Source organism: Mytilus californianus, unplaced genomic scaffold, assembly GCF_021869535.1.
Source record: "Mytilus californianus isolate M0D057914Y unplaced genomic scaffold, xbMytCali1.0.p SCAF_8, whole genome shotgun sequence".
Classification (NCBI taxonomy): Eukaryota; Metazoa; Mollusca; class Bivalvia; order Mytilida; family Mytilidae; genus Mytilus; species Mytilus californianus.
The window spans coordinates 22627463-22650270 of record NW_026262734.1 but is presented as its reverse complement, the minus strand read 5'-3'; the positions used below and the strand labels follow the sequence as shown (position 1 = coordinate 22650270).

General features: G+C 32.4%; 1 protein-coding gene across 1 annotated transcript in view; it reads right to left on the bottom strand.

The window, feature by feature from the left end:
- LOC127711950 (uncharacterized) overlaps positions 1 to 6878 on the bottom strand; it is a 29529-nt gene extending 22651 nt beyond the window's left edge. Inside the window, exons 1-2 of the mRNA XM_052218105.1 lie at positions 6743 to 6878; positions 5902 to 6084 (exon numbers count right to left, since the gene is read on the bottom strand). Of these exons, the coding sequence (XP_052074065.1) occupies positions 5902 to 6084; positions 6743 to 6878 (319 nt within the window). The remainder of the gene's footprint in view (positions 1 to 5901; positions 6085 to 6742) is intronic.
- Between the last annotated feature and the right edge of the window lie 15930 nt (positions 6879 to 22808).

Here is a 22808-nt window from a genome sequence, read left to right as displayed (position 1 = left end):
GCAAACAAGTTCCTTTTTGGTATACCATTGAGTAAACACCTTCTAGAAGACTTGATGAAAGTAATATTTTTATCTTCACATATACTGTTTAAGATTTTGTTAATGTCTAATATATTTACAGCCTAATCGATGATAATCAACCGGTCGTGGGAAAACAGACAAGATCAAAATATGTATACATTTATTTATATACTTAACACTATAAATCAAATTTTTGAATTTGCAAGCAATAACTACAGTAGTATGATCTACTATATTAGTTATGCGAAAATGCAGAGTAACATGAGCAAAATTATTTATATCTTGTAAATACAACTGCCTAGTACCATGTCTAGTACCAATAATATATTTGATAAAATCTAAATTTGCTCCTCGAAAACTCTTTACAACCGTGTCCTTTATTCCACCCAAATATTTCCTAATAGAATCACACAGTATCAACTCCCTCTTCTTAGGAACTCCAATAGAGGGATAAACTTGGTAATATCATGGGCGACTGAGACCTTTCCGGATAACGAAAACTGAAGATACAATGTATAGGCATTACTAGCCCAATCACCGCGAACTTGAATTAGTTCAGGAAATAAAAAGGCTGGACTGTCTTCACCTGCTGGAATTAATCTGCACATATTCTTATACGCTCTAATCGGACAAAGCGCCGATGGAGTTTTTTCTACTTACAGTATCTTTAAAATACGGATACCCATATAGTTTTTGACCAGGTAAAAATATCTTCAATAATAATCTTATTTCTCGTTAACTGTTTATCTTTATCAAATGAGTTTCTTGAATCGGGTACTATTAGTAATTTCGATTTGCGTGCCATTAAGGAAAAGGCAAATAAAAATAAACACTATATAGTACAATGTTTCGGATCATCGTGGACAATAAGTTTATAAAAAAAGTAAAATATCTACCGTAATCGCTAAAGCTTTTTGGGGAAAGTGCCTGTTTTCTCTAGTGATACCTTTATACAATAATTCAACAAAACATTGATTTAAATGAACAAAAGGCTTGTCTAACAACAAATGCATTGTCCTAACACCACTTACAAAATACTTAATAGCGCTAACTGATTTGAAAGATCTACTTGAAAATTGAATAAACATACAAACAGTTTTCAACGAAGCAGGGCATGCCATGAATTTAAAGAATGTACAAAATAGTATTAAGGATCTCCATTGTATCAATGAATTCTATTTTGTTCCAACAGCAAAGGCTGCTAAAGTCGAAATCTTTACATTTTTTCTAGATCTCTAATTTGTATACTAGTATCCGAAAACGTAAATTACCATTTATGAATAAATTGATATAAATGATCCATTCTTCTAAACTTATTTGATGTGTGATTTCGAAAAATTCTTTGGCATATATATATATATATATAGCACAAACAACATTTTCCAAAAGACCAAAAAGTGAAAAAGTATATTTTAACAAAACGCATTTGACTAGCAGGTCGAACAACGGATGTTCTTAAACCCTGCTGACTGCCATGGCGATTGCCAAATAAACGGATCACAGATGTAACAAAATGGATCTTAATTTTAATCTAATACCAAATAGAAAACAAAAAACTTGCAGAATTGATGGTATAGTTTGAATTGACTATGGGAAATAGTAGAAAAAAATTCAAAAGTTGTTACAGTGGTAGATGATTATGGAGTAGATCTTTAATTTTTTGAAGAACCACATCTAATTAAAATCACTTATTGAGTACTGTTGGTATATTATCATTTGTTGGGTACAAATTTTCGTGGAAACTTTTGCCAAATCACGAATTCAAGTATCCATCAAAATTCAACCCGGCTATACATCGTTCTCCTTAAGAATGTTTGTGAATGTTTGGTGGTTTATATAAAGACAGGAGATTAGCATTGTCCTTTGTTTCTGTTAATAATGCGAAAAATGTAGGAGGGACGTAATTGTGGTCTTCTGAAATATCATCTTTCGTGAACGATGCAGAGATTCTTTAATCGCGATGATTTCAAAGTTATTTTATTTTTTAAATGAGCAGGACTATATTTCGAATTCTATGGTTTCAATGAACCTGAGTAATTGGAAGGTTTAGATTTTACATTCTTTAGGATAACTGTCTCTTCTAGCCTCCCATGGTTTTAAATCCTGGAAGCAATGGTAACGGTATGGATATGATAAAAATGACAGTTAAAGGTTGATGTTTGAATAATCGGATGTTGTTTTATTTAGAAAATTTTGTATGAAAATACTGCTTATATCGATAACTTCCAACCGTTTTAAAAAAGATATACTTAAAAAACTACGCTGTTTATCATCTTTGGAAAGTACATCTAAAATTGAGAATGGAAATGGGGAATGTGTAAAAGAGACAACAACCCAACCAAAGAGCAGAAAACAGCCGAATGCCACCAATGGGTCTTCAACACAGCGAGAAAATCTGTTTGTCGAATAGCATTTGATTTAAAAAATTCATATTTAAGTATTGCAACCAGTCTATAGTTAAAACTTGTATCAATAACGAAAGTGATTTTGGCTTCTTGAAATAGCGAATTGAGCTTGGATATTTGTATTTAAACCACTAGAATCTTAAAAAAGTAACATTTCATAAATTTGATACTGCCGGATCTCTTTTCTGGATTTACCTTCATCAATAATACTCAGACCCAAACATTTTAAAGCTAAGATTACATACATATTTGAGTTCAGATGACAATGTCGGACTTTGAAATATCTAGTGTTTATCCTTGACGCATGTTTTATCTTTTTCTTCTTCTTCCGTTAACACCCATATATCACAACCACAGATAAGAATCATAATAATAAATAACAAAAAAGAGTAAAGTGCAATACCACACGACAGAGCCGAGGGCCGAAAACACAAAGAACGGGAAAATTTTAAGCTGTTCTATATCATGCAATAAAAGTTTGAAATTAATGCGACAAAAACTATAAACCTAAATTTTTTGACACTTTTAGCAAATCATCTAAAGAATCCTTCACATAACCATCTTTGGCCGTTTCGGAACGCCATCTACCGTGTCTCTTAAAAAGACGGTCTGGTAAACCTAAATAAGCACAAGCACTAGCACCTCCAGACCTTAAACTGTGCAACCCATGTCGCTTAATGTCATGAACAAATGGCTTGAAAACTTCAATAAAGAGCTCGCGCATCCTAGAGTATGATAATGGTGTATTCTCTTTACGTAAAACATAAACATCTTTACATTTGGTCAAATTTCGAAAAATAAACTCATCAGAATCGCCAGAAATATCAACCCACTGCAAATATAATTCCATATTTTTTACTGGACACCTATTTAAATTTGTACGAGCAATTAATACTGAATTGCCATCTCTGTATACGTCTGTTTTGCTATGTTGAATGAAAATTGACATATAACATTCTAAAATAATTATATCACTTCTTCGAATATAAACCAACTCAGAAACTCTTAAAAAAACCTGAAAAAGCAGTGAAACATGCACAAATAAAACGCTGATTATACAAGTTACCAAAAGAAAACATAGCATCATACATTTTATGCAGCAATTCTACCGAAATAGGTTCCTTTTTATTCGTAGGAGTAGCCACGTTACGCTTCGCACCTTCTAGAACGTTAATTACTAAAGGCGAATCTGTCGGTGAACATGATGAGCAACTAAGAGAATGTATCCACTTTAAAGAGTAAAACGCTTGAACAACTGGACTAACAGTATTGCTCGACTGTGTCATGGCAGCTAAGTATATAGCAACGTAAGAAGCTTTTGCTGGTAAAATATCACCATTAATGCAGCCCAATTTTTCCATCGTAAAAAAACTCTGATAATATCCTTTTGTAGTAGAAACTGCTCAAGATTCCGAAAGTAATTCTGGAAGTAAATTCACTTTGCTAACTAACGAAACAGGTAGATTCTGAAATTCTCCGGCAAATGCCTGCAAAAATATATTTGTAATTGAAAGAAAACATTAAAAATGAATTCTATCTAAAATTAAAACAATCAGCTAAGTACTATGCATCTAGTTGTCAGTGTAACATCCGCAAAATTCATATCAAATCTCAATTCAAAATCTCACTGAGATTCAAATTCTTATAACGCTAATAATCTATAACAAGAGATCAAGATAGATCTATAATACATGCTCACATCAAAGTGATCTAACTGGATGAAAAATCCATCCGTAATGCTAACATGCGAAAAGTCAAATCAACATTGCCAAATATGGCCTTCTTACTCTTACCAGCTATATAAGCATTTTTTGTAAGTAAAAAGATCTATAAAATTTGTCACCTCAGAAATGAAACCATCACCATAAGGACAAAGCATTGGCCAATAACTGGCAGAGGGCCATTAAGGTAAAATTAAAGTACCAACAGCTTTACACTGCCGCATATACATTAATACGCGTTGGATCAAAGAAACAGGTAGAACGAAGAACCCGTTTATCCCTCGCCAGTCAACCGAGAAAGCGTCAACACCTGATGAGTTCACATTCCAAAATCTGGAAAAAAAAACTATCAATTTAAAATTGTCATCACAGGCAAACCAGTCAACCTCATGAGGTCCCCAACGTGATTCAACTATTTGAAATACAAATTCAGAAATAGCCCAATCATCTGAATCAACAATCCGACTAAGATAATCTGCTCTCTGATTCTCAGTACGTGGAATCCATACCATGTCAATATTAACATTGTGCTTAATGCATGTGCTAAAAATGTCTAAAGCTAACTTTTGCAGTACTGATTTTGTGCTCCCTTTACTAACAATGCTAACAGCATTTTGGTTGTCGGTAAACCATCTTATATTCTTGCTAGCTAAAAAGTTTATCAATGACAAACATATACTTTTCACTGCAGTTAACTCCTTCCATGTGGAACTTGAAGAAACCTCAAATTCTAACCACGTACCGTGAGCAATATTATATTTTCCACAATATAACCACCGTATCCCGTATTGCTTGCATCACTATACACAATAGTCTGCCAAGAAACATCAGACTTAAAAGGTTTAACATTGGCTTCATGTAAATTAAACCTCCTAAAATTAATTTGATCAATACTGTCGACAGATAAATGTATATAACTGTTCCATGAATGAACACTGTTTTTGTCAAAAGACAAATGTTTTGTCATAAAATATACTATATTGCTTATAACTGGAGACGTAGATATAATCTGTCCTACCAAGGAAGCTACTTTCCTTGCAAATACTTTTCCGTTTTTTGCTAAACACAAATCAATGTCTGAAATGGTATTCATAATCTTGTCTATACGATTGTCAGGAATAGTAAAAACTCCTTTATCTGTATCAATGTTAGTGCCTAAAAATGGGAGGTTTTTAATAGGTTTCCACATAGACTTTTAAGCCTTGGGTACAAAACCGCTACTTATTATATTTTTTTTTAACCTGTATAGCCATTTGACTACATAATTTTTCATCGTCATGTACACCAAGTCCATCATCTAAGTACATAATAATCTGATTCCCCTCTCCTCTCCATTTTTTAATGAGTGGTCTAGTTATTTTAGTAAAAATATAACAAGCAGTACTGAGACCAAACGGTAAAACTAGAAATTTTAAATATTGTTTAACACCGTTAAAGTCCCATGCAAATCCTAGATATTTAGTATGAGGCGGGGAAATATCGACATGGTGATATACAGAATGTACGTCATACTTAAACATATATGAATTGGTATTAATGTAATGTTTTGCACTCTGCTTCCATAAATGTCTGTTAATTTCTCTCAAATCTAATATTAAACGTCTTTTGTTGTTTGGCTGAACAGAAACATGTAAAGGATTCAAAACAAAGGGAATATCTGACGTCTCTTCAATTAAACCTTTAGCTAATTAATCAGTAATAGCCGATCTAACAAAATCTGCATTAGTTAAAGCTGATAAAAGTATTTGACAAACCAAGCGATATTGGATTTGAATAGAAAGGTAAAATATAACCATCTCTTATAGTATCTTTAATAAATTTAGGTGCACCAATATCTATCCAAAGTCGAATGTTAAGTCTACCCTTAACAATAATATCAGATTGACCTAGTTCATATTCAAAACAATCATTGGTCAAATTATAATCAATATAATTATCTATAGGTAAAAGTTCAAGATAATTTAAATACTCATATTTCAAAAATTCACTGTGGCCTGGTTTGGGTTACTGGTTTACTACTGTTGACGTACAGACAGCTGAACCGGTAGTGTGTGTACGACCAACAAGAGTAGCACTGTTCCCACTGCATCTTTCCAGCGTTGAAACCTTGCTGAAGGGGAATTCCGTTGAACCAAGGCTGCTGAGGCCCATGAAAGGGCTGCGGAACGAAGTTTGGAGCCTGTCCTAATAGAGACTGATTGCTGACCTTATATTTGAAACCAGTTCCTATATCCTGCTTAGCCTTCACTTTCTTCTTACGGACAGCTCTATTATCAGCTCAAATATTTTTAGCTTCATCCTGGAAATCACTTGCAATAGGATTGGCGTCATATTGCCTAGCGGTATCCCAACCTCCCTCAGAGGTGTCAGCTATCTTAATAAGTTTGTTGCGAAGCTTCATCTTGTCTATAGTAGAGGATAACAAATCTCGTGCATAACCTACTTTCCCATTGTCTATGGCCCACAAAGTCTGAACAAGATCCTCGAGATTTTCAGTGTTAAAGTTAAACTGAATCTTCTTACCTTCATATTTCCATTTATATGTAGCGTCTGTTTAAAGCTTCTTCGCCTGGGACTTTATAAAATGGTTAGCACCCTGTAATTCTTCTCTAAGTCCACCAATTTTCTCCGTCACTTTAGCATCAATAATTGCCTCAATATCTTTACTTTGTTGATTTACAGCAGTTACAACAGTTCTCAATGAGATATCTGGTTCACCTTCATTATCCATGATTATATTCAAACGTACTTTAATCGACAAACACACAGCTAGGTAAATTAACGAGACCTTACGAGTAGACCCTGTCGTGCCGAATGATTGAACCGCCAAATCACACAAAACACTTAATCTAAAACGCAATCTATGGGCAGACATTTCACAAGAAAATAATTTCATTCTAATTAATAAAATCAACCGACTGAAATTATATAACATGACAAGGCCATAAATAGAAGTCATAATAATTTTATTATTTATGTAGTGAATACCGAGAACTAATGTATTTTTTGTGATTCTGCAACGATAAATTTTGACATTTCGACACCTTATACTAACGTGGAAGAGCCGATACAACAGAAAAGTACCAACAGTAAAGCTAAATCCGGACATGGAATCAGTTTGCATGAGAAAGATACATTCCTTAACACACAATGATTTCTTAAGTTCATAAACAACAAATTTCAATTAAACAATTGCGGTACCGAAGTACCAAGCTTCTAAACTGGTGATGCTACATGTATGAGGAAAAAAGACATCTAGCAGAGTCATAAACCCTGTGTTAGAAATAATATTAACAGTAAAAAGATACTGCTCAAGATGCATGAGATATGCATTTCGACAATTGATTTCTCAGATTTTCTCTTCAGTATATTCGTGGCTAAAATGCCTTTAAATCCAAAACCAAACAAAACAATTATCGATTGAACGTTATAAATGAAATAAGAATGCAAACGGTACCAAACCAACTATATACATAACTACTCTAAACATCAGTACAACAATGTTAAATCTGCAAATTTGCGGAAGCAAATTTTTGTTCTTCCCTCGCCGGGATTCGAACTCATGCTATTGTGATATCGAGACAACACCGCCTGCCCTGTGTGCATCGCTCTAGACCACTCGGCCACCTAGACTATATATATATATTACATCCGGCAATTGTCCGCTAGATCTGGCTATACGACTATTCAACGAAAAATGTGCAAATGAACAAACTAGACATGTGTAACGTAACTATGTTTCTTTTACATCTGAACGAACTAGACAAAAATAATATTACTAGATTTGTGGTCAAACTAGACAAACTTAACCAAAACAAATCTTCGATGTAGCAAGATAAGTTTAACTTTCTTATTTCATATTTCAGCGGAAAGAGATATATCTAACCTTACTAGGTGTGCCATCGACGAGCCAAATCGTATCTTACTATGACTTTACGTTCGGTCTATTAGACAAAGTAACCAAGATAGGTATATGTTCGACGAGACAAATCACTATTCCTATTAAGTGTTCGGTCGAATGAGACTAATGTATGTTTACTATATGGATGGTCGGTAAGATAAATCAAAAGCAACTAAAAACACGATCGAACGAGACAAATTTAGCCTACCTTGGACTTCGGTCGAACGAGACAATCAAAGTTATACTAGATGCCAAAATGCTAGAGATAATACATATCTAACGTTACTAGGTATTATGTCGAGATAGCCAAATCCAACCTTACTAAGTGTTTGGTCGAACTACACAAGTCTCACCATACTAGTTCGGTCGAAGAAGACAAATCTAACCGACTCTACGTTTATTCGAAAGCCACATATCTATATTTATTATATCTTTGATCGATCGAGACTAGTACATTGGTCGAACGAGCAAAAAAGTAATATAACTAGGTCTTTGCTCGAAGGAAATAAATTTTAAACTTTCTAAGACTGTCGTCTTGAGAGACTAATCTAATCGTGTTTTCGGTCGAATGCAGCAAATGTTATCATGTCTTTGCTCGACCAAATCGAATATCATCTACTAGTTACAAGGATTTGAACAACGTACTGACGTTGTTTATCATCTTAATAACGTGTTATAGTATTCTTTTATTTGTCTTTATTAATATTACTTTACTGTTAAGTCTGTTTTTTGTGATATCCATTTGACGTGACTCTGTAACTATGAATCCTGTCATACTTTGAACGACAAAATTATTTTATTTTATAAATATTACTTTTACTGTTAAGTCTGTTTGTTGTGATATCCATTTGACGTGACTCTGTACTTATGTACCCGTCATAGTTTGAACGACAAAATTATTTTATATCTACCTGTGTGACGTCAAACGCGCGATTTTACGCAAGTACTTAAAACCTTCCATCCATTATGGGTTGATTTTACATAGATAAATAAAATCGTATAATAAAAAAGCAAAATGAGGATGTTAAATTTGATGTATGCCTTTTTGTGCTTCTTTGTTACATTTGTTTGTTTTTATAGTGATTAAGATGATAACACAATGTTGACTGCTGTACCCCTATTTTTGACATTTTTTCCTATTGTGTCTGTTGGTTTTGTTCACGCATCGTTGTCAATATAATGGAATTTGATGCGACCTTCATATAAGTGAGAGGTTAAGCTAGCTATAAAACCAGGTTCAATCCATCATTTTCTAGATAAAAAATGCCTGTACCAAGTCAGGAATATGACAGTTGTTATCAATTCGTTTGATGTGTTTGAGCTTTTGATTTTGCCATTTGAGTAGGAACTTTCCTTTTAGAATTTTCCTCGGAGTTCAGTATTTTTGTGATTTTACTTTTTGAAACGAGAACATATGAATATAGACACGAATAGTTCATGATAAGTGAAACAATGTTAACTAAAATAGCTGCATTTAAACATCTTTAATAAAGCGCATATACATCTTAAATACATCAAGTTGACAATGCTTTTATATATGTATTAATATGTAGCTATTAATTTTAAGTCCATCATCTTAACAACATTAGTTTGATCAAGTAGGGAAAAAAAACCTTTAATTTCTATGTAATAGATATAAGAAGATGTGTTATGAGTGCCAATGAGACAACTCTCTAAATCTATTTTAACTAAACATGAATTTTAAAGCCAACCTTGTGTCACTGAGAATTCATTTAATTCTTGGTAACAAACACGGGGATGTTACTTATTAAATATATATTATATATAGTTACAGATAAACTTGTGGTGTATATGTGATATCGTTTTTTTTTTTAACTCTTTCTATTAGAGATTTACAATAAGTGTATGACTCCGACCCGAGTCCAAACACGAATCAAGATAAGACAGGTTAAATGACAGGATAATAAAAAAAGTCTTGTAAACATTATAGTTTTTATTTAAAAGTTGTTTTCGGCGATTGACAAAACTACCACAGACTTCATTTATGGCTTTAAGTTTATGACGAGGATGCCTTTAAAGAGTTCATATGACTTTATAGCATTTCAATTCACAAATAACATATTTAACGGAGACTTGGTATTCTGTCATGAGTCTGTTGAGCCTCCTACTCTTTCTCTACAAGTGTTCCGGCTTTCTGGTTATCTGCTGTCTGATGTATGGCTTGTCCGATCTCTCTCTGTTGACTAGCATCAGAAGCCACAGCAGTTGAGGACCCTGCACTTAAAAAAATGGATAATTGGCCTTTTAAATGCAGACGATGCTACAAAGAACGATACAGAAATATCCACAGTTAATGCTACAACCAGAGGTGCAGATAATATTCATGATGCTCTTGCAAATCTTGAAGCTACAAGAAAAGAAAACCCCTGAATAAACGAGAGAAAACATAAATTATTAATGCATTTGGTTCTCAATAACCATGAAAGATATGAAAAATGTATTACAAAACAGGTTCCCAATTGCCTAAAAACAGGTTCCCGAATTGTTTAAAAGCATCGGTGTTGATATAGATTCATTTGAAAGTGATTAAACTGTTTCGGTACAATGATGTTGTTTTGCATATAAGTGAAACAAAATTATGAAAACAACAAGTCTTATTTATTTATTTTATTTAAAAGGGAAAAACAAAGAAATTGCTTAATCTCCTTTACAGCATGAGTTTTGCTTGTACATTGTGTTAAGTGGTTCTTTTGTTCTCGAAGAAAAAAAAGCGAAAGTCAAACAATCACGCAGAAATCTTAATTTTAATAAAAAAAAAAAATTTTCATTGGTTGTATATTATCAAATAAAGTATTTGTTATTGTCACATCCATCTACATGTGCTTTACCTGTTCCTCCCACACACTACTTCGTTCTGTCGTTTTGATTCTTTCTGTCCTTTCTATCTCTATTGTATCGTTTGCTGGTCCATTATATATTTTTTTTCTTTCGAAATTGTTTGAAGGAATGCTAACCTATGACATTCCGTTGATTTTTTAAATAAAACAATTCAAAAGGACTACTGTAGACAGAAGAGCTGAAATGCTAATGATCTAGCAGAGGTATTTATTTTACAAAAAGAAGCTGCAGTGCAATAAGTTGTTGACTAAAACATATGATACCTTGTATGGTTCTCTGTTAAACTCATTTTTGTTCATTTCTAAAATCTAGAAAAAAACAGTTGCAATCTAATTTGATATGAATCAAATGCATGCTTATTGGATATTCAAACTAATTCGCAGCTAAAAAATATCCTAACCCAGAAAAGATTGGTACAATTAGCAATCATTCAACAGAGAATGTTTATCCTATCCTGCACGACCATACATAGTGGTGGAAACAAATAGCCCCCAAAAAAAATTGAAATAAAAAATAAACTGAACGATTTATAGTATTAATCAATCCCTTTTAAAGATAACAGGAGCAACAAGTTATTGTTTAAGAGTTTTGAACGTAAACAAAGGCCCTTTCTTCCCTTCAATGAAAAAAGAAATTTGATGAACGGTTTTGTCCTATCACCACGCAAAGATTAAGCACGATAGAATAAGTAAGCTTTCAATTTATGTTGAGATCACCCTAATAGCCTACCTGTATGGTGTGTAGCCTTACTCTGAGTCCGACAGTGATTGTAAATCTCTACTTTTAAATGAAGTTATAGACGAGGCGTAATTCATTATTACAAATTATTGCCTATGGACCATTTTAATGACACTCTTTTCGTGATTATCAAATGTTTAGAGAACATTTTTGTGAAGTAAATCGAAAACAATCCACTACCGCTAAAATCTGGAAAGTGCATCTATTCATCAACGGAAGCAACAAGAAAAGGGTCAGTTAAACATATTAACAAAACAATATACAATGTACACTTTATAAAGACGTAAATATACTCGTAAAGCTTTACAACATAAGGATTATTAAAACATTTAGGAATAACTATCGAAGATAAACATAACCTGGATAAATTCATTCCTGAGTTTCGATAAAATCTACACAAATTCACCACGAGGGATAATCAAAATAAATATCATTTAGATTATTTGCAACATTTGAAGCCCTTTTCTGACAAATGTCTGACAGATTCTGCATTTTTAAAAGATATTCAATAAATCGACGAACCTGCTAGCAGTTGTATTTCATTATTGTAATCCAAACGGTTTTTGATACATAAACAAACTGATATGATTTGAGACAAAGGAAACAACACAGTATAAAACATGTATAATGAAAGGAAAAAAGCATTTAACGTATAATTAAACAAACGTATTACTATATATAAAAATATAGTTTATCATTCAATTCATAGTCCCATATCCTTTGTACTGACTATTTTTGTCTACCTGTTGTTGTGTTTAAGGGCAGAGAATATATTTAATGTTTGCACTATCCTCCAAATCATTAGAATTTTTAAACATTTGTTCTTTATTATTTTGCAATAAAAGCTAGTTTAATGGTTGTGTTATTTCTACAGCACAAAAAAACACATTTATTTCAAAATAGCATTGAATAATTTTGGTGGTCAATCTATTAAGGAAATAATTCTTTAAATATAAGGGTCTTATTTATCGCCAATTTTGTGTAACAAGACTACAAAGGAGTGTTTTCATGACAAAGGATAATATATATTTGTATTGTATATCAAATTACAGAGAAAAAATATTTAAAAAATCTACATTCTTACTATATTTTGTTACTTCAATTCAATTATAGTTTCTGGACCTAACAATTTATTCCTATGTGATTCATGCATTAGATTTTGAACCCCTAACCTATGATAGGTACATCAATTTCCTTCTGCATTTCTATGTAATTCTCTATTTCTTTAAGCCTTAAGTGTTTATCAAATGATAATGGATTACCTTGTTGTTCAGTATGTTTCTAGCTCCATCTTTATCATGTTTCATTGGTGAAATATCATGGTTCGCATCTTTTTTTTTTTTTTTTAATTTTGTATTAAGTCCCAGTAGTCTTTTGATGTTTTTTTTTATATTAATATGTATCGGTACGATTATCATGTTTTTGCATTCTGCTTTCTAAAATTTAGATACCTCTTTCCTATAATACACAAAGTTCCACCGCTATACATTCTAGCATCCTTACACTGTTTTGTATTTTTTTAAATACAGTTAAAAGCCTTCAATATTGTAATCTTTACAACTACTTTCCATGTTTCAAGTAAAACATTTATGTGACTTTTGTAATATATGAACATTTGATCCTCAATCTTATCTTCGAGGCCACGAACATTCAGAGCCGACAAAGTTAAATTTAGTTTTTTTCCCCATGGAAATTCGTACTCATTTAAACAAATGAAATTTACGACTGCAAACCTTTTACTTTTTTATTATTAAATTTTAATGAATCAATGTTCGACTTATCAGTTTAAATTTCCTTACTATATTTTGTTACTTCGATTCAATTATATTGTCTTGACCTTATACTTTATTCTTTTGTAATTAATGCATTAGATTTTTAACCTCTAAACATGTGATTGGTACACCAGTTTCCTTCTCCAATTCTATGTAATTCTCTATTTCTTTAAGCCTTAAGTGTTTATCAAATGATTATGGATTACCTTGTTGTTCAGTATGTTTCAAGCTCCATCCTCATCATGTTTTATTGTTGAAATTTCATGGTTCACACTTTTTTTTTTTTTTTTTGAAATGTTTATTCAGTCCCAGTAGTCTTTTGGTGTTTTTCTTTCTGTTAATATTTTTCTGTACGACTATCAAAACATTTGCGTTCTGCTTTCTAAAATTTAGACAACTCTTTCCAATAATACGCTATATATTCTTGCATCCTTACTCTGTTTTGTAATTATTGAAATACAGTTAAAAGCCTTCAATATTGTAATCTTTACAACTACTTTCCATGTTTCAAGTAAAACATTTATGTAACTTTTGAAATATATGAACATTTGATCCTCAATCTTATCTTCGAGGCCACGAACATTCAGAGCCAACAAAGTTAAATTTTGTTTTTTTTCCCCATGGAAATTCGTACTCATTTGAACAAATGAAATTTACGACTGCAAACCTTTTACTTTTTTATTATTAAATTTTAATGAATCAATGTTCGACTTATCAGTTTAAATTTCCTGTTGGTATCTTTCGCCTCTCTTTTATATGGATACTTGACAAGTCATATATAATATACTTTCATAGAAAGTTATTTAATATTATTAAAATGGTTATACATTTTTGTGCATACACTACATGATCTGTATTGAAAGACATGCTAGATAGTCCATTTAATTAGATTCAGATCAATTGGAATACAATGTCGATTACATAACTCGAATTCTATGTTTTGGCATACGTTAACGTTGCAGAGGATGCCCTGTTGTGGTAAAAACGATGTAATATTTCACCACTCCTATCTTTGCTCTAGGTTATTTCTCTCTGATTGTGGAATCGAGAATTTTCTATCTTTTTGCTCCTAAGTGACTCTATTTAGAGATACATAACTGTAACCTCTGAAATTTTGGTGGCCATAGGTTTTACCGTAAAGTTAAACGACATGCTACTTTAACAGACATATTGTTTAAGGATCCAGTATAAGATTTAATAGTAACCATTACGTTTTGGGCTTTTTGTAATAGTTCAACACAGCATGACTGACTCACAAAAAAGGGTACAGTAAGAAGTTTTTTGATTAATGCGAAAAACCAATTTGACTTTTAACTGACAACACCTTACTTCTTTTGATAAATTTTTATTTCAATATAGCATTAACAAATTTTTGTAGACAATCTATCGAGGAAACAATTATTTAAATATAAGGGTCTTATTTGTCGCCAGTTGTGTGAAACAAGACAACAAAGGAGTGTTTTCATTACAAAGGATATATATTTGTATTGTACATCAAATTACAGAGTTGAACAATAATTAAAAAATATACATTCTTTCTATATTTTGTTACTTCAATTCAATTATATTGTCTGGACCTTATACTTTATTCTTTTGTAATTCATGCATTATAATTTTCACCTCTAAACATGTGATTGGTACACTAATTTCCTTCTCCAATTTAATGTAATTTCTTTAGTTCTTCAAGCCTTAAGTGTTCATTAAATGATTATGGATTACCTTGTTGTTCAGTATGTTTCTAGCTCCATCTTTATCATGTTTGGTGAAATTTAATGGTTCACATTTTTTTTTTTTGAAATGTTAATTAAGTCCCAGTAGTCTTTTGGTATTTTTCTTTAATATTTTTCTGTACGACTATCAAAACATTTGCGTTCTGCTTTCTAAAATTTAGATATCTCTTTCCAATAATACGCTATACATTCTTGCATCCTTACACTGTTTTGTAATTATTGAAATACAGTTAAAAGCCTTCAATATTGTAATCTTTACAACTACTTTCCATGTTTCAAGTAAAACATTTATGTAACTTTTGAAATATATGAACATTTGATCCTCAATCTTATCTTCGAGGCCACGAACATTCAGAGCCAACAAATTTTAAATTTAGTTTTTTTCCCCATGGAAATTCGTACTCATTTAAACAAATGAAATTAACGACTGAAAACCTTTTACTTTTTAAAATTTCCTTTTGGTATCGTTCGCCTCGTCTCTTTTATAAGGATACTTGGCAAGTCATATATAATATACATTCTTAGAAAGTTATTTAATATTTTTAAAATGTTCATACTTTTTTGTGCATACACTACATGATCTGTATTGAAAGACATGCTAGATAGTCCATTTATTAGATTCCGATCAATTGGAATACAATGTCGATTACATAACTCGAATTCTATGTTTTGGCATACGTTAACGTTGCAGAGGATGCCCTGTTGTGGTAAAAGCGATGTAATATTTCACCACTCCTATCTTTGCTCTAGGTAATTTCTCTCTAATTGTTAAATCAAGAATTTTCTATCTCCTTTTTTGCATCATATTCAATCATATTTTCTAGATCATTGGATCATATTTGTAGCCTGGTAATTTTCGCTTCAGATTGCAAATACAAACAAACAATCAATCTGATCAGATGAACAGGGAAAGAAGTTATAGTTATTGTAGTATTACAGGGAATTGATACATAAAATCTAAACTGACTTTTGTTAAAAAGATCGTCAGTAAAATAGGAGTTAAGAGGTCAGAAAATGTACAGAAATAGGAATGTCCGGAAAGAGAACTATTAGACAAAATAATTCATGGTACAGTTCAGTATGTGCCATCCTCTCGGTTTGACTCTACGAGTCTAATATTATCATCTTGTTTTCTATGTGTAAGAGTCGTTCAACTTTTCCTTCTATTTTATTTTTTCGTTTCATGAACATTGTTAATATGCGTTTGAAATTTAAGACATTCTCTAACACGTTTTTTTTAGCCTTTAACTCTGCAACATCAGCATGATCAGTGTTTGCTTTCTGTAGTTTCTTATATTCGGTGGTGGAAAAAAAACTACTATCTACTTACTGTTGGTTTTGGGTTGAGATCCAATTGATATTAAATTTTTGTGCCACTTGATTTGCTTTTTCTTCATATTTTAAGATTTTATCTGTAATGCTTTTTAGGGACACTTTTGGGTATGTTAGCATGCTCATGTTGGAAAGTATATTACCACATATTGTTTTGTATTGTCAATTTTGTATGATAATACTTTTGAACATGTGTAGTTGCACATTTATGTGCATATGTCTTTTTCTAAATGCTAAGATCTACTTTTTTTCTACTCTACAAGTTATGAAAGAAAAATAAACAACAATATAGAACTCCAAGACAAATTGAAAAAGTGGATGTCCATTAAATCTGACAAAATCAAACGCTATCAATCAACGGAACAATTGAAAAACAACTGGCATATTCCTGTCTTGGTGTATGCATTTTCCGAAGAAAGTTGTGGTTTAAACCTGGGTTTTTAGCTGGCAAAACATCCCAATAGTATAACAGTATTTCGAGTTAAATTATATCGACAAAATCTGGTGATCAACCCAAACAGTCATAACAGGTTATTATGAGATTAATTAGATTATTATGAGATAGACTGAGTTGTGTAAAATGCGGCAATTGCTTGAAAATGGGAATAATTTAATAATCATCCAAGTTTCATTGTCAACAGATTTCGTTTAAATGCTCGAAATTGTTTCATAAAGTCTGTCTAATAGTTCTAATAGATGACAGTACCTGACATGCTTGGGAATAGAAAATACACTTCTAATTTACTACACATGCATTTTAATTCTTACTTTGAAAATGTCTTCTTCCTAAATTCTCAAAGGCGTGCTTGAAGTTATATAAAAGAAAATAGTACCGGTATGAAATAGATAAACATAACATGGTAAATCCAATTTATTTGTTTATCTATCTTAATTTTGCGAAATAAGTTCTGACAAATGGAGAAGACTAAACAAAATATGAACTATGATTTTGTAGTATTTGAAATGAATAAAGGTATTGCAGAATTATTCTTGTTTCAAGGTTTTTGATTTTTGGATAGAATTATAAATGAAACATGTAGGGTGCAGTTTTTTTGTGGTATAGATGTAGGACTCGGAGGTGCGATGGTCACGCTGAAGTGCAATGGTCACACTGAAGTGCGATGGTTTAACGCTGAAGTGCGCTGGTCTGTTCGCTGAAGTGCGATGGTCTATATATGTCATTAGTTACAGTTTCATACTATTAATAAATGAGAGATCGTTCTCTTTAAATTTGCTGCATGAGGATATTATTCTGCGTATACAGTTTATCTTAACTTTGTTCCTCTCATCTGATATTACTTAATGTATTAAAATTATTTCAGCTCTCAGCTCTAACGAGTTCCACGTTTACAGTAATATCATGATACAGAAAGTCTCTCTGCGAACCCATATGTAGTTATAGAATTCCAAGCTCTATCGTAAGTTAAAACAAAACATCTATAGATTTAGAAAAAGGATCTCATCTAAATTTCCCACGTCCACTATCTATGACCCTTTTCCGGTAGTATAAAAAAAATGTTTATAAGTTGTATTCATTTTGAATATGCAAAAACATTCCATATTTTCTCCAGTTGCAGTAAAAAGTTTGTAATGCCCTTATTATATTGCATTTCAAACAGCTACTAGTATCACATTTTAGGTCATTGAAATTAGCACTGGTTTTAATGGAAAACGTCTTGAATGATTATGAACGTTGGCTTTTTTTTGTCCAAATTAAACTACAACGTTACATTATGACTGGAAATATTTATCATGACTGTTTTTACGGGTTAATAATTTCTGTGATTTACTTAATAAACACGAAAAGCAGCTTCTAACAAACAAATTGACTTTTTTCATCAACATGAAAAACATTGTAGTTTATGTAATCCATCGCACTTCAGCGTAACCACCATCGCACTTCGGCGTAGCTGTCAACAAGATAGCGTCACGATGCCACCATCGTACTTCAGCGTGATCAAAAACCCACTTCAGCGTTAAACCATCGCACTTCAGCGTGACCATCGCGGTTCGGTGTACTATCGCGGTTCAGAGTCCTACATAGATATGAACAGTGCAGTAATTAACATTAAAACAAATTACGTAATTAACGAAAAAATTATAAAAGTTGAACAGTGAAAGATAATTTTTAAAATCGACTAGGCCTTGTGAGTTTCGTTCTTAACATGAATAAACATTTGTATAAATGAATGACCAGTTGCACTCAGGACTCTTCAGTAGGCAAAACAGATGGTTTAAAAAGTGATACAAAACCATCTAGCATCTTATTGTAGGTAGCGATGCTTGGTATTTTTAAGTGTGATATTTTTAGTGGCCTATCTGGACAAAAATGTTTTGTGCAAAAGATGAAAAGTGCAAAAGTTAAAATAGCCCTACTGTCTTTAATCCCATTGCCATGAAATTAAAATTTGTTAACGGTCTTAAAATTCTCTAAGCTTAGGTCATGCCAAGTTTATACGAATTAGTCGACTCTTTCTATTCTATAATTGGGATCTGTGAACCTTATGGTTGCAATGACAACATTGATGGTATAAGGTTTTCATCATGTTCTTCCTGACGCTCTATGAATATGATTACCGTTTTCAACTCTACTCCTCGAAGTAGACGTAGTCATGAGCATCGTCATTATACATCGCATACTCTCCATGATGTCTCTATTAATGACCTTCTGCAATCTGGACAGAAACCGTTTGGTATTCATCACATTCGCACGAAGCTTTATTCACTACCCCCTTAAAAACTTCATTCTATGTACAACTTCTGTTCGGACACTGTTACACATCCCGAATCATACATATACAAACTTACAGCTAGCTATCATTTCGGATATATCCCGTCACACACTTTTCAAAGCAGTCCGCATTGAAAAAGATGAAAAGGAGACGATATCCTTTCTAAAACTTTCCTTTGCCGTAGGTCGCGATGGCATCAATTTGAGCACTATCCATATTTCATCCGAAAATACCTCTCTATTTTACAGATCAGTTTGTACTAATCATTTCTTATACCAATACCAAACCATTTTCAACTAAAACTTACAATCACATGTTGCAGGATCATAATATTAACAACTTCAAGTCTAAATCTCCTGATTGCACCTGTGCTAGTTCCCCATTCATATATAATCGTCTTGCCACGTTATTACAGGTGACATAAAAATTCCCAATAACTCTTCTCTTTGAAATGTGTTATCAAAAGGACCAACATATCGTGAGCCTAAATCAATCAATTGGAAACACAACTTCAAAATACTGAATGATTCAGATTCTGATTCTCCAGGCAATGGGTTAAACGCGAGAAAGAACACGCAGATAGTCTTTCCAAAATTATTTAGGCTGTGAGATCGTAGATTCAAATCAGAATTAAAAAACTGAATGGGTCTATACATACACATGCTACAATAATCTTTTTAGCAAAATGTTGCAAAGCACATATCCTACATCCATGAAAAATATGTTGTCCCCGCAGCTAAAGACTAAAACAACATCGTTTTTTGTGTGTAAATCACATACCATAAACTGCTTGATAAATGAATTAGGTCTTGACAATTTACTTGGAAACAAACATATACCCCCACGACACTAACAATGGAGGGAATCTTTAATAATCATATTTCTTTTCTATGATCCTTTAGAATTTCAATCAAAGGTAAAGAACTGGATCTTCCTTCTCTGTATTGGATACCTAAACTACATAAGAGTTCTTACAAACAACGTTATATTGTCTGGGTCTCCAAAGTGATATATGAAACTTCTTTCTAAATTATAAACATCAATTTTATCAACAATCAAATCCAGGCTTCAAACTTATTTTGAGACTACCTATTCTAGAGGTATTGTGAATCAGAAGTAGACACTATAAATTTCCAAAAATCTTTAAAAGTACATACAATCTAAGACTGTTTTCACTTGCAGTAGTATTAAAACATTTGGCTTTTCTTCCTTTTACACAGGTATTTCCCTTTCCAGTCTAAAAGTCTATGTTTCATAAAAAGATTGTCTATCGTAGATACAAAAATATTGTGTCTTAGGGAGAGATATATCGTACTTTGTACAATGACTATGATTTTCTGAATCTGACATTATCAAGATGCTTGATTTCTAAATTGACGATTTATTTGTTACGTTTGAAGAAAGTGTATTTCAATAAAGAATCGGCATTCCCATGGAAGCAATGTGTGCTCCTCTTCTTGCCGAGTTGTTTCTTTATTCATATGAAGCTAACTTCATACATGAGCTTCTTAGAAAGAAGCTAGCAAAATTCCCTGACTTAAGAATACCAGAAAGACGCCCGGTGAATTTCATTAGAACAAGTCATTTCTTTTATTTGAAATTACTCTGGAAACTTTATACTCATATATATGATTCCTGATCCCTAATCTCTTTCCATATATTTTCTGTGTATGGTTTCTAATTGTCACCCATTTTTCTGTGCTCTACTGCAAGCCTCAAGATTATCTAGAAATGTTCCTTTAGCCATCAAGTTGTTCGATTTGAACTTTAAGAGCCATGTTAGACTGGTATCAGTTCTGATAATAAATAAATTGACCACCTAGCAGATAAAACTGACGTGTGAATGTAATTGTGGCCAGTAACTCTTTCCTTGTGGTGCAATAGCGCTTCTGAGCAGGAGTAAGAATTTTGCTTGCATAACAAAAACACATTCCTTCCGATTGTGTACTTGTATCAGTGCAGCCCCAACCGAGATATCAGACTCATAGATATCTAGTATGAACTATTTATCTGTTTCCGGATATGCCAAGGTTGCAGAAATTTAAACGCTTCCTGATGTATGTTCCCAGCTGGACGTTGTTTTCTTTTTTGTGAGTTCATGTAATGGTCGAGACAATTCACTGATTTTTTTTATACGATTCCTGTGATAATTTGCGAATCCCAAACAAGATTAAACATCTTTCTTCTTTTTTGGTATTGGCAATTTTAGAATGATATTTCTACTTTCTGGATTTATTGATATACCGTCCTTGTTGACAAAATCTCCTAAAAAGAGTCTCTGATGTAATGAATGAGACATAGACCATTGTTTAATTTTTGAGTTCTGTAACCAGTTTAATTGCTTTGATTGATTGACTCCAATTGTATATGTCCGCAATCAGTTCAATTTGCATCACATATGCGTTCCATTTATCCGTTCAATTATAGCATGGCACTCTTGTTCTGTGGCCATCTTGATTATGTCTGTGTTCTTCTGATGTTGGATTTGTATTATTTTGCCACTGGAATGTGACATTCGTAACAAGTTTGGCTCTGTGATTTGTTGATACTATTGAAAATCTTTATTTTGAACTTGGTATTGAGAAAAAAATACTGTCTTGGGTCTACATATAGCTGCTTTTCTGAAATGGATAGTGAATATTTACTGAAATATCTAATGAATGATGAGAAAACAAAATGCTAAACAATTGATGCTGTGTATACATGTTACTGCTAGGAACTGGGTTGTGTAAAATGTTGCTGCTTGTATAATCCTGGTTAACATGGCGATGGGTACTATCATATACATTCAGCTCTAAATGCTAAGTTGACTTAGTAATTGTATGACCAGACCAGGTTTTGTTAAGGTTATGTTGACTTGCACTGACTATGTAAATGTAAGCTGTTTTGTTCAGCTGTTCTCTTTATTTCCAAATTTTCATGTTTTAGTCCATCTAATTGTGTTCCTCATTTCGTGAGCTCATCATTAGTTTGAAAACAAAGCTCTATCACTTCTACTTTAGATTGGAACCAGGAACGAATTTGAGTTATTCTCAATTCCTTGAAAATTAGTAGGTAGTTTGACACAATGATCGATAGTACGAGGACTTTGATCAGGTAAGTTGATGGAATGATATATGATACATTGATTTTGATCAGTCAAGTGAGTTATCTCTCTTTCTCCATCAATAACTGAAGCATGGAAGTATATGTGGGTACTTATGTAGTGCTTGTTTAAAGTCAGGGACAAAGAGTTTCTAGGGTCCCTTGCAAAAAAAGGTTTGAATGAAGCCAGATGATATAACATGGTTGGGAATAACTAGAGTACTTGCTGGGTTTATTCCAGATCCCCGTCCTAAGGACATTGACCCCCATAGACATACTAGGTTGTCTATTTCCCAAATTATACATCTTAATTTTGATTTCTTAATAGAATCAAGAGTTTTGATTTACCAATAAAATTGTACTAAAGTTTATTCTTATTAATCTCTTACTTTTTAAAAATTATTCAGCTAGGATAAGTTTTTATCCTTGTTGAATTTTTACTATGCCTTAGTTTGAAATCAACTTTGATTTTAATTCATCATATTGAACACATTTAAAAGGCTTGACAATATT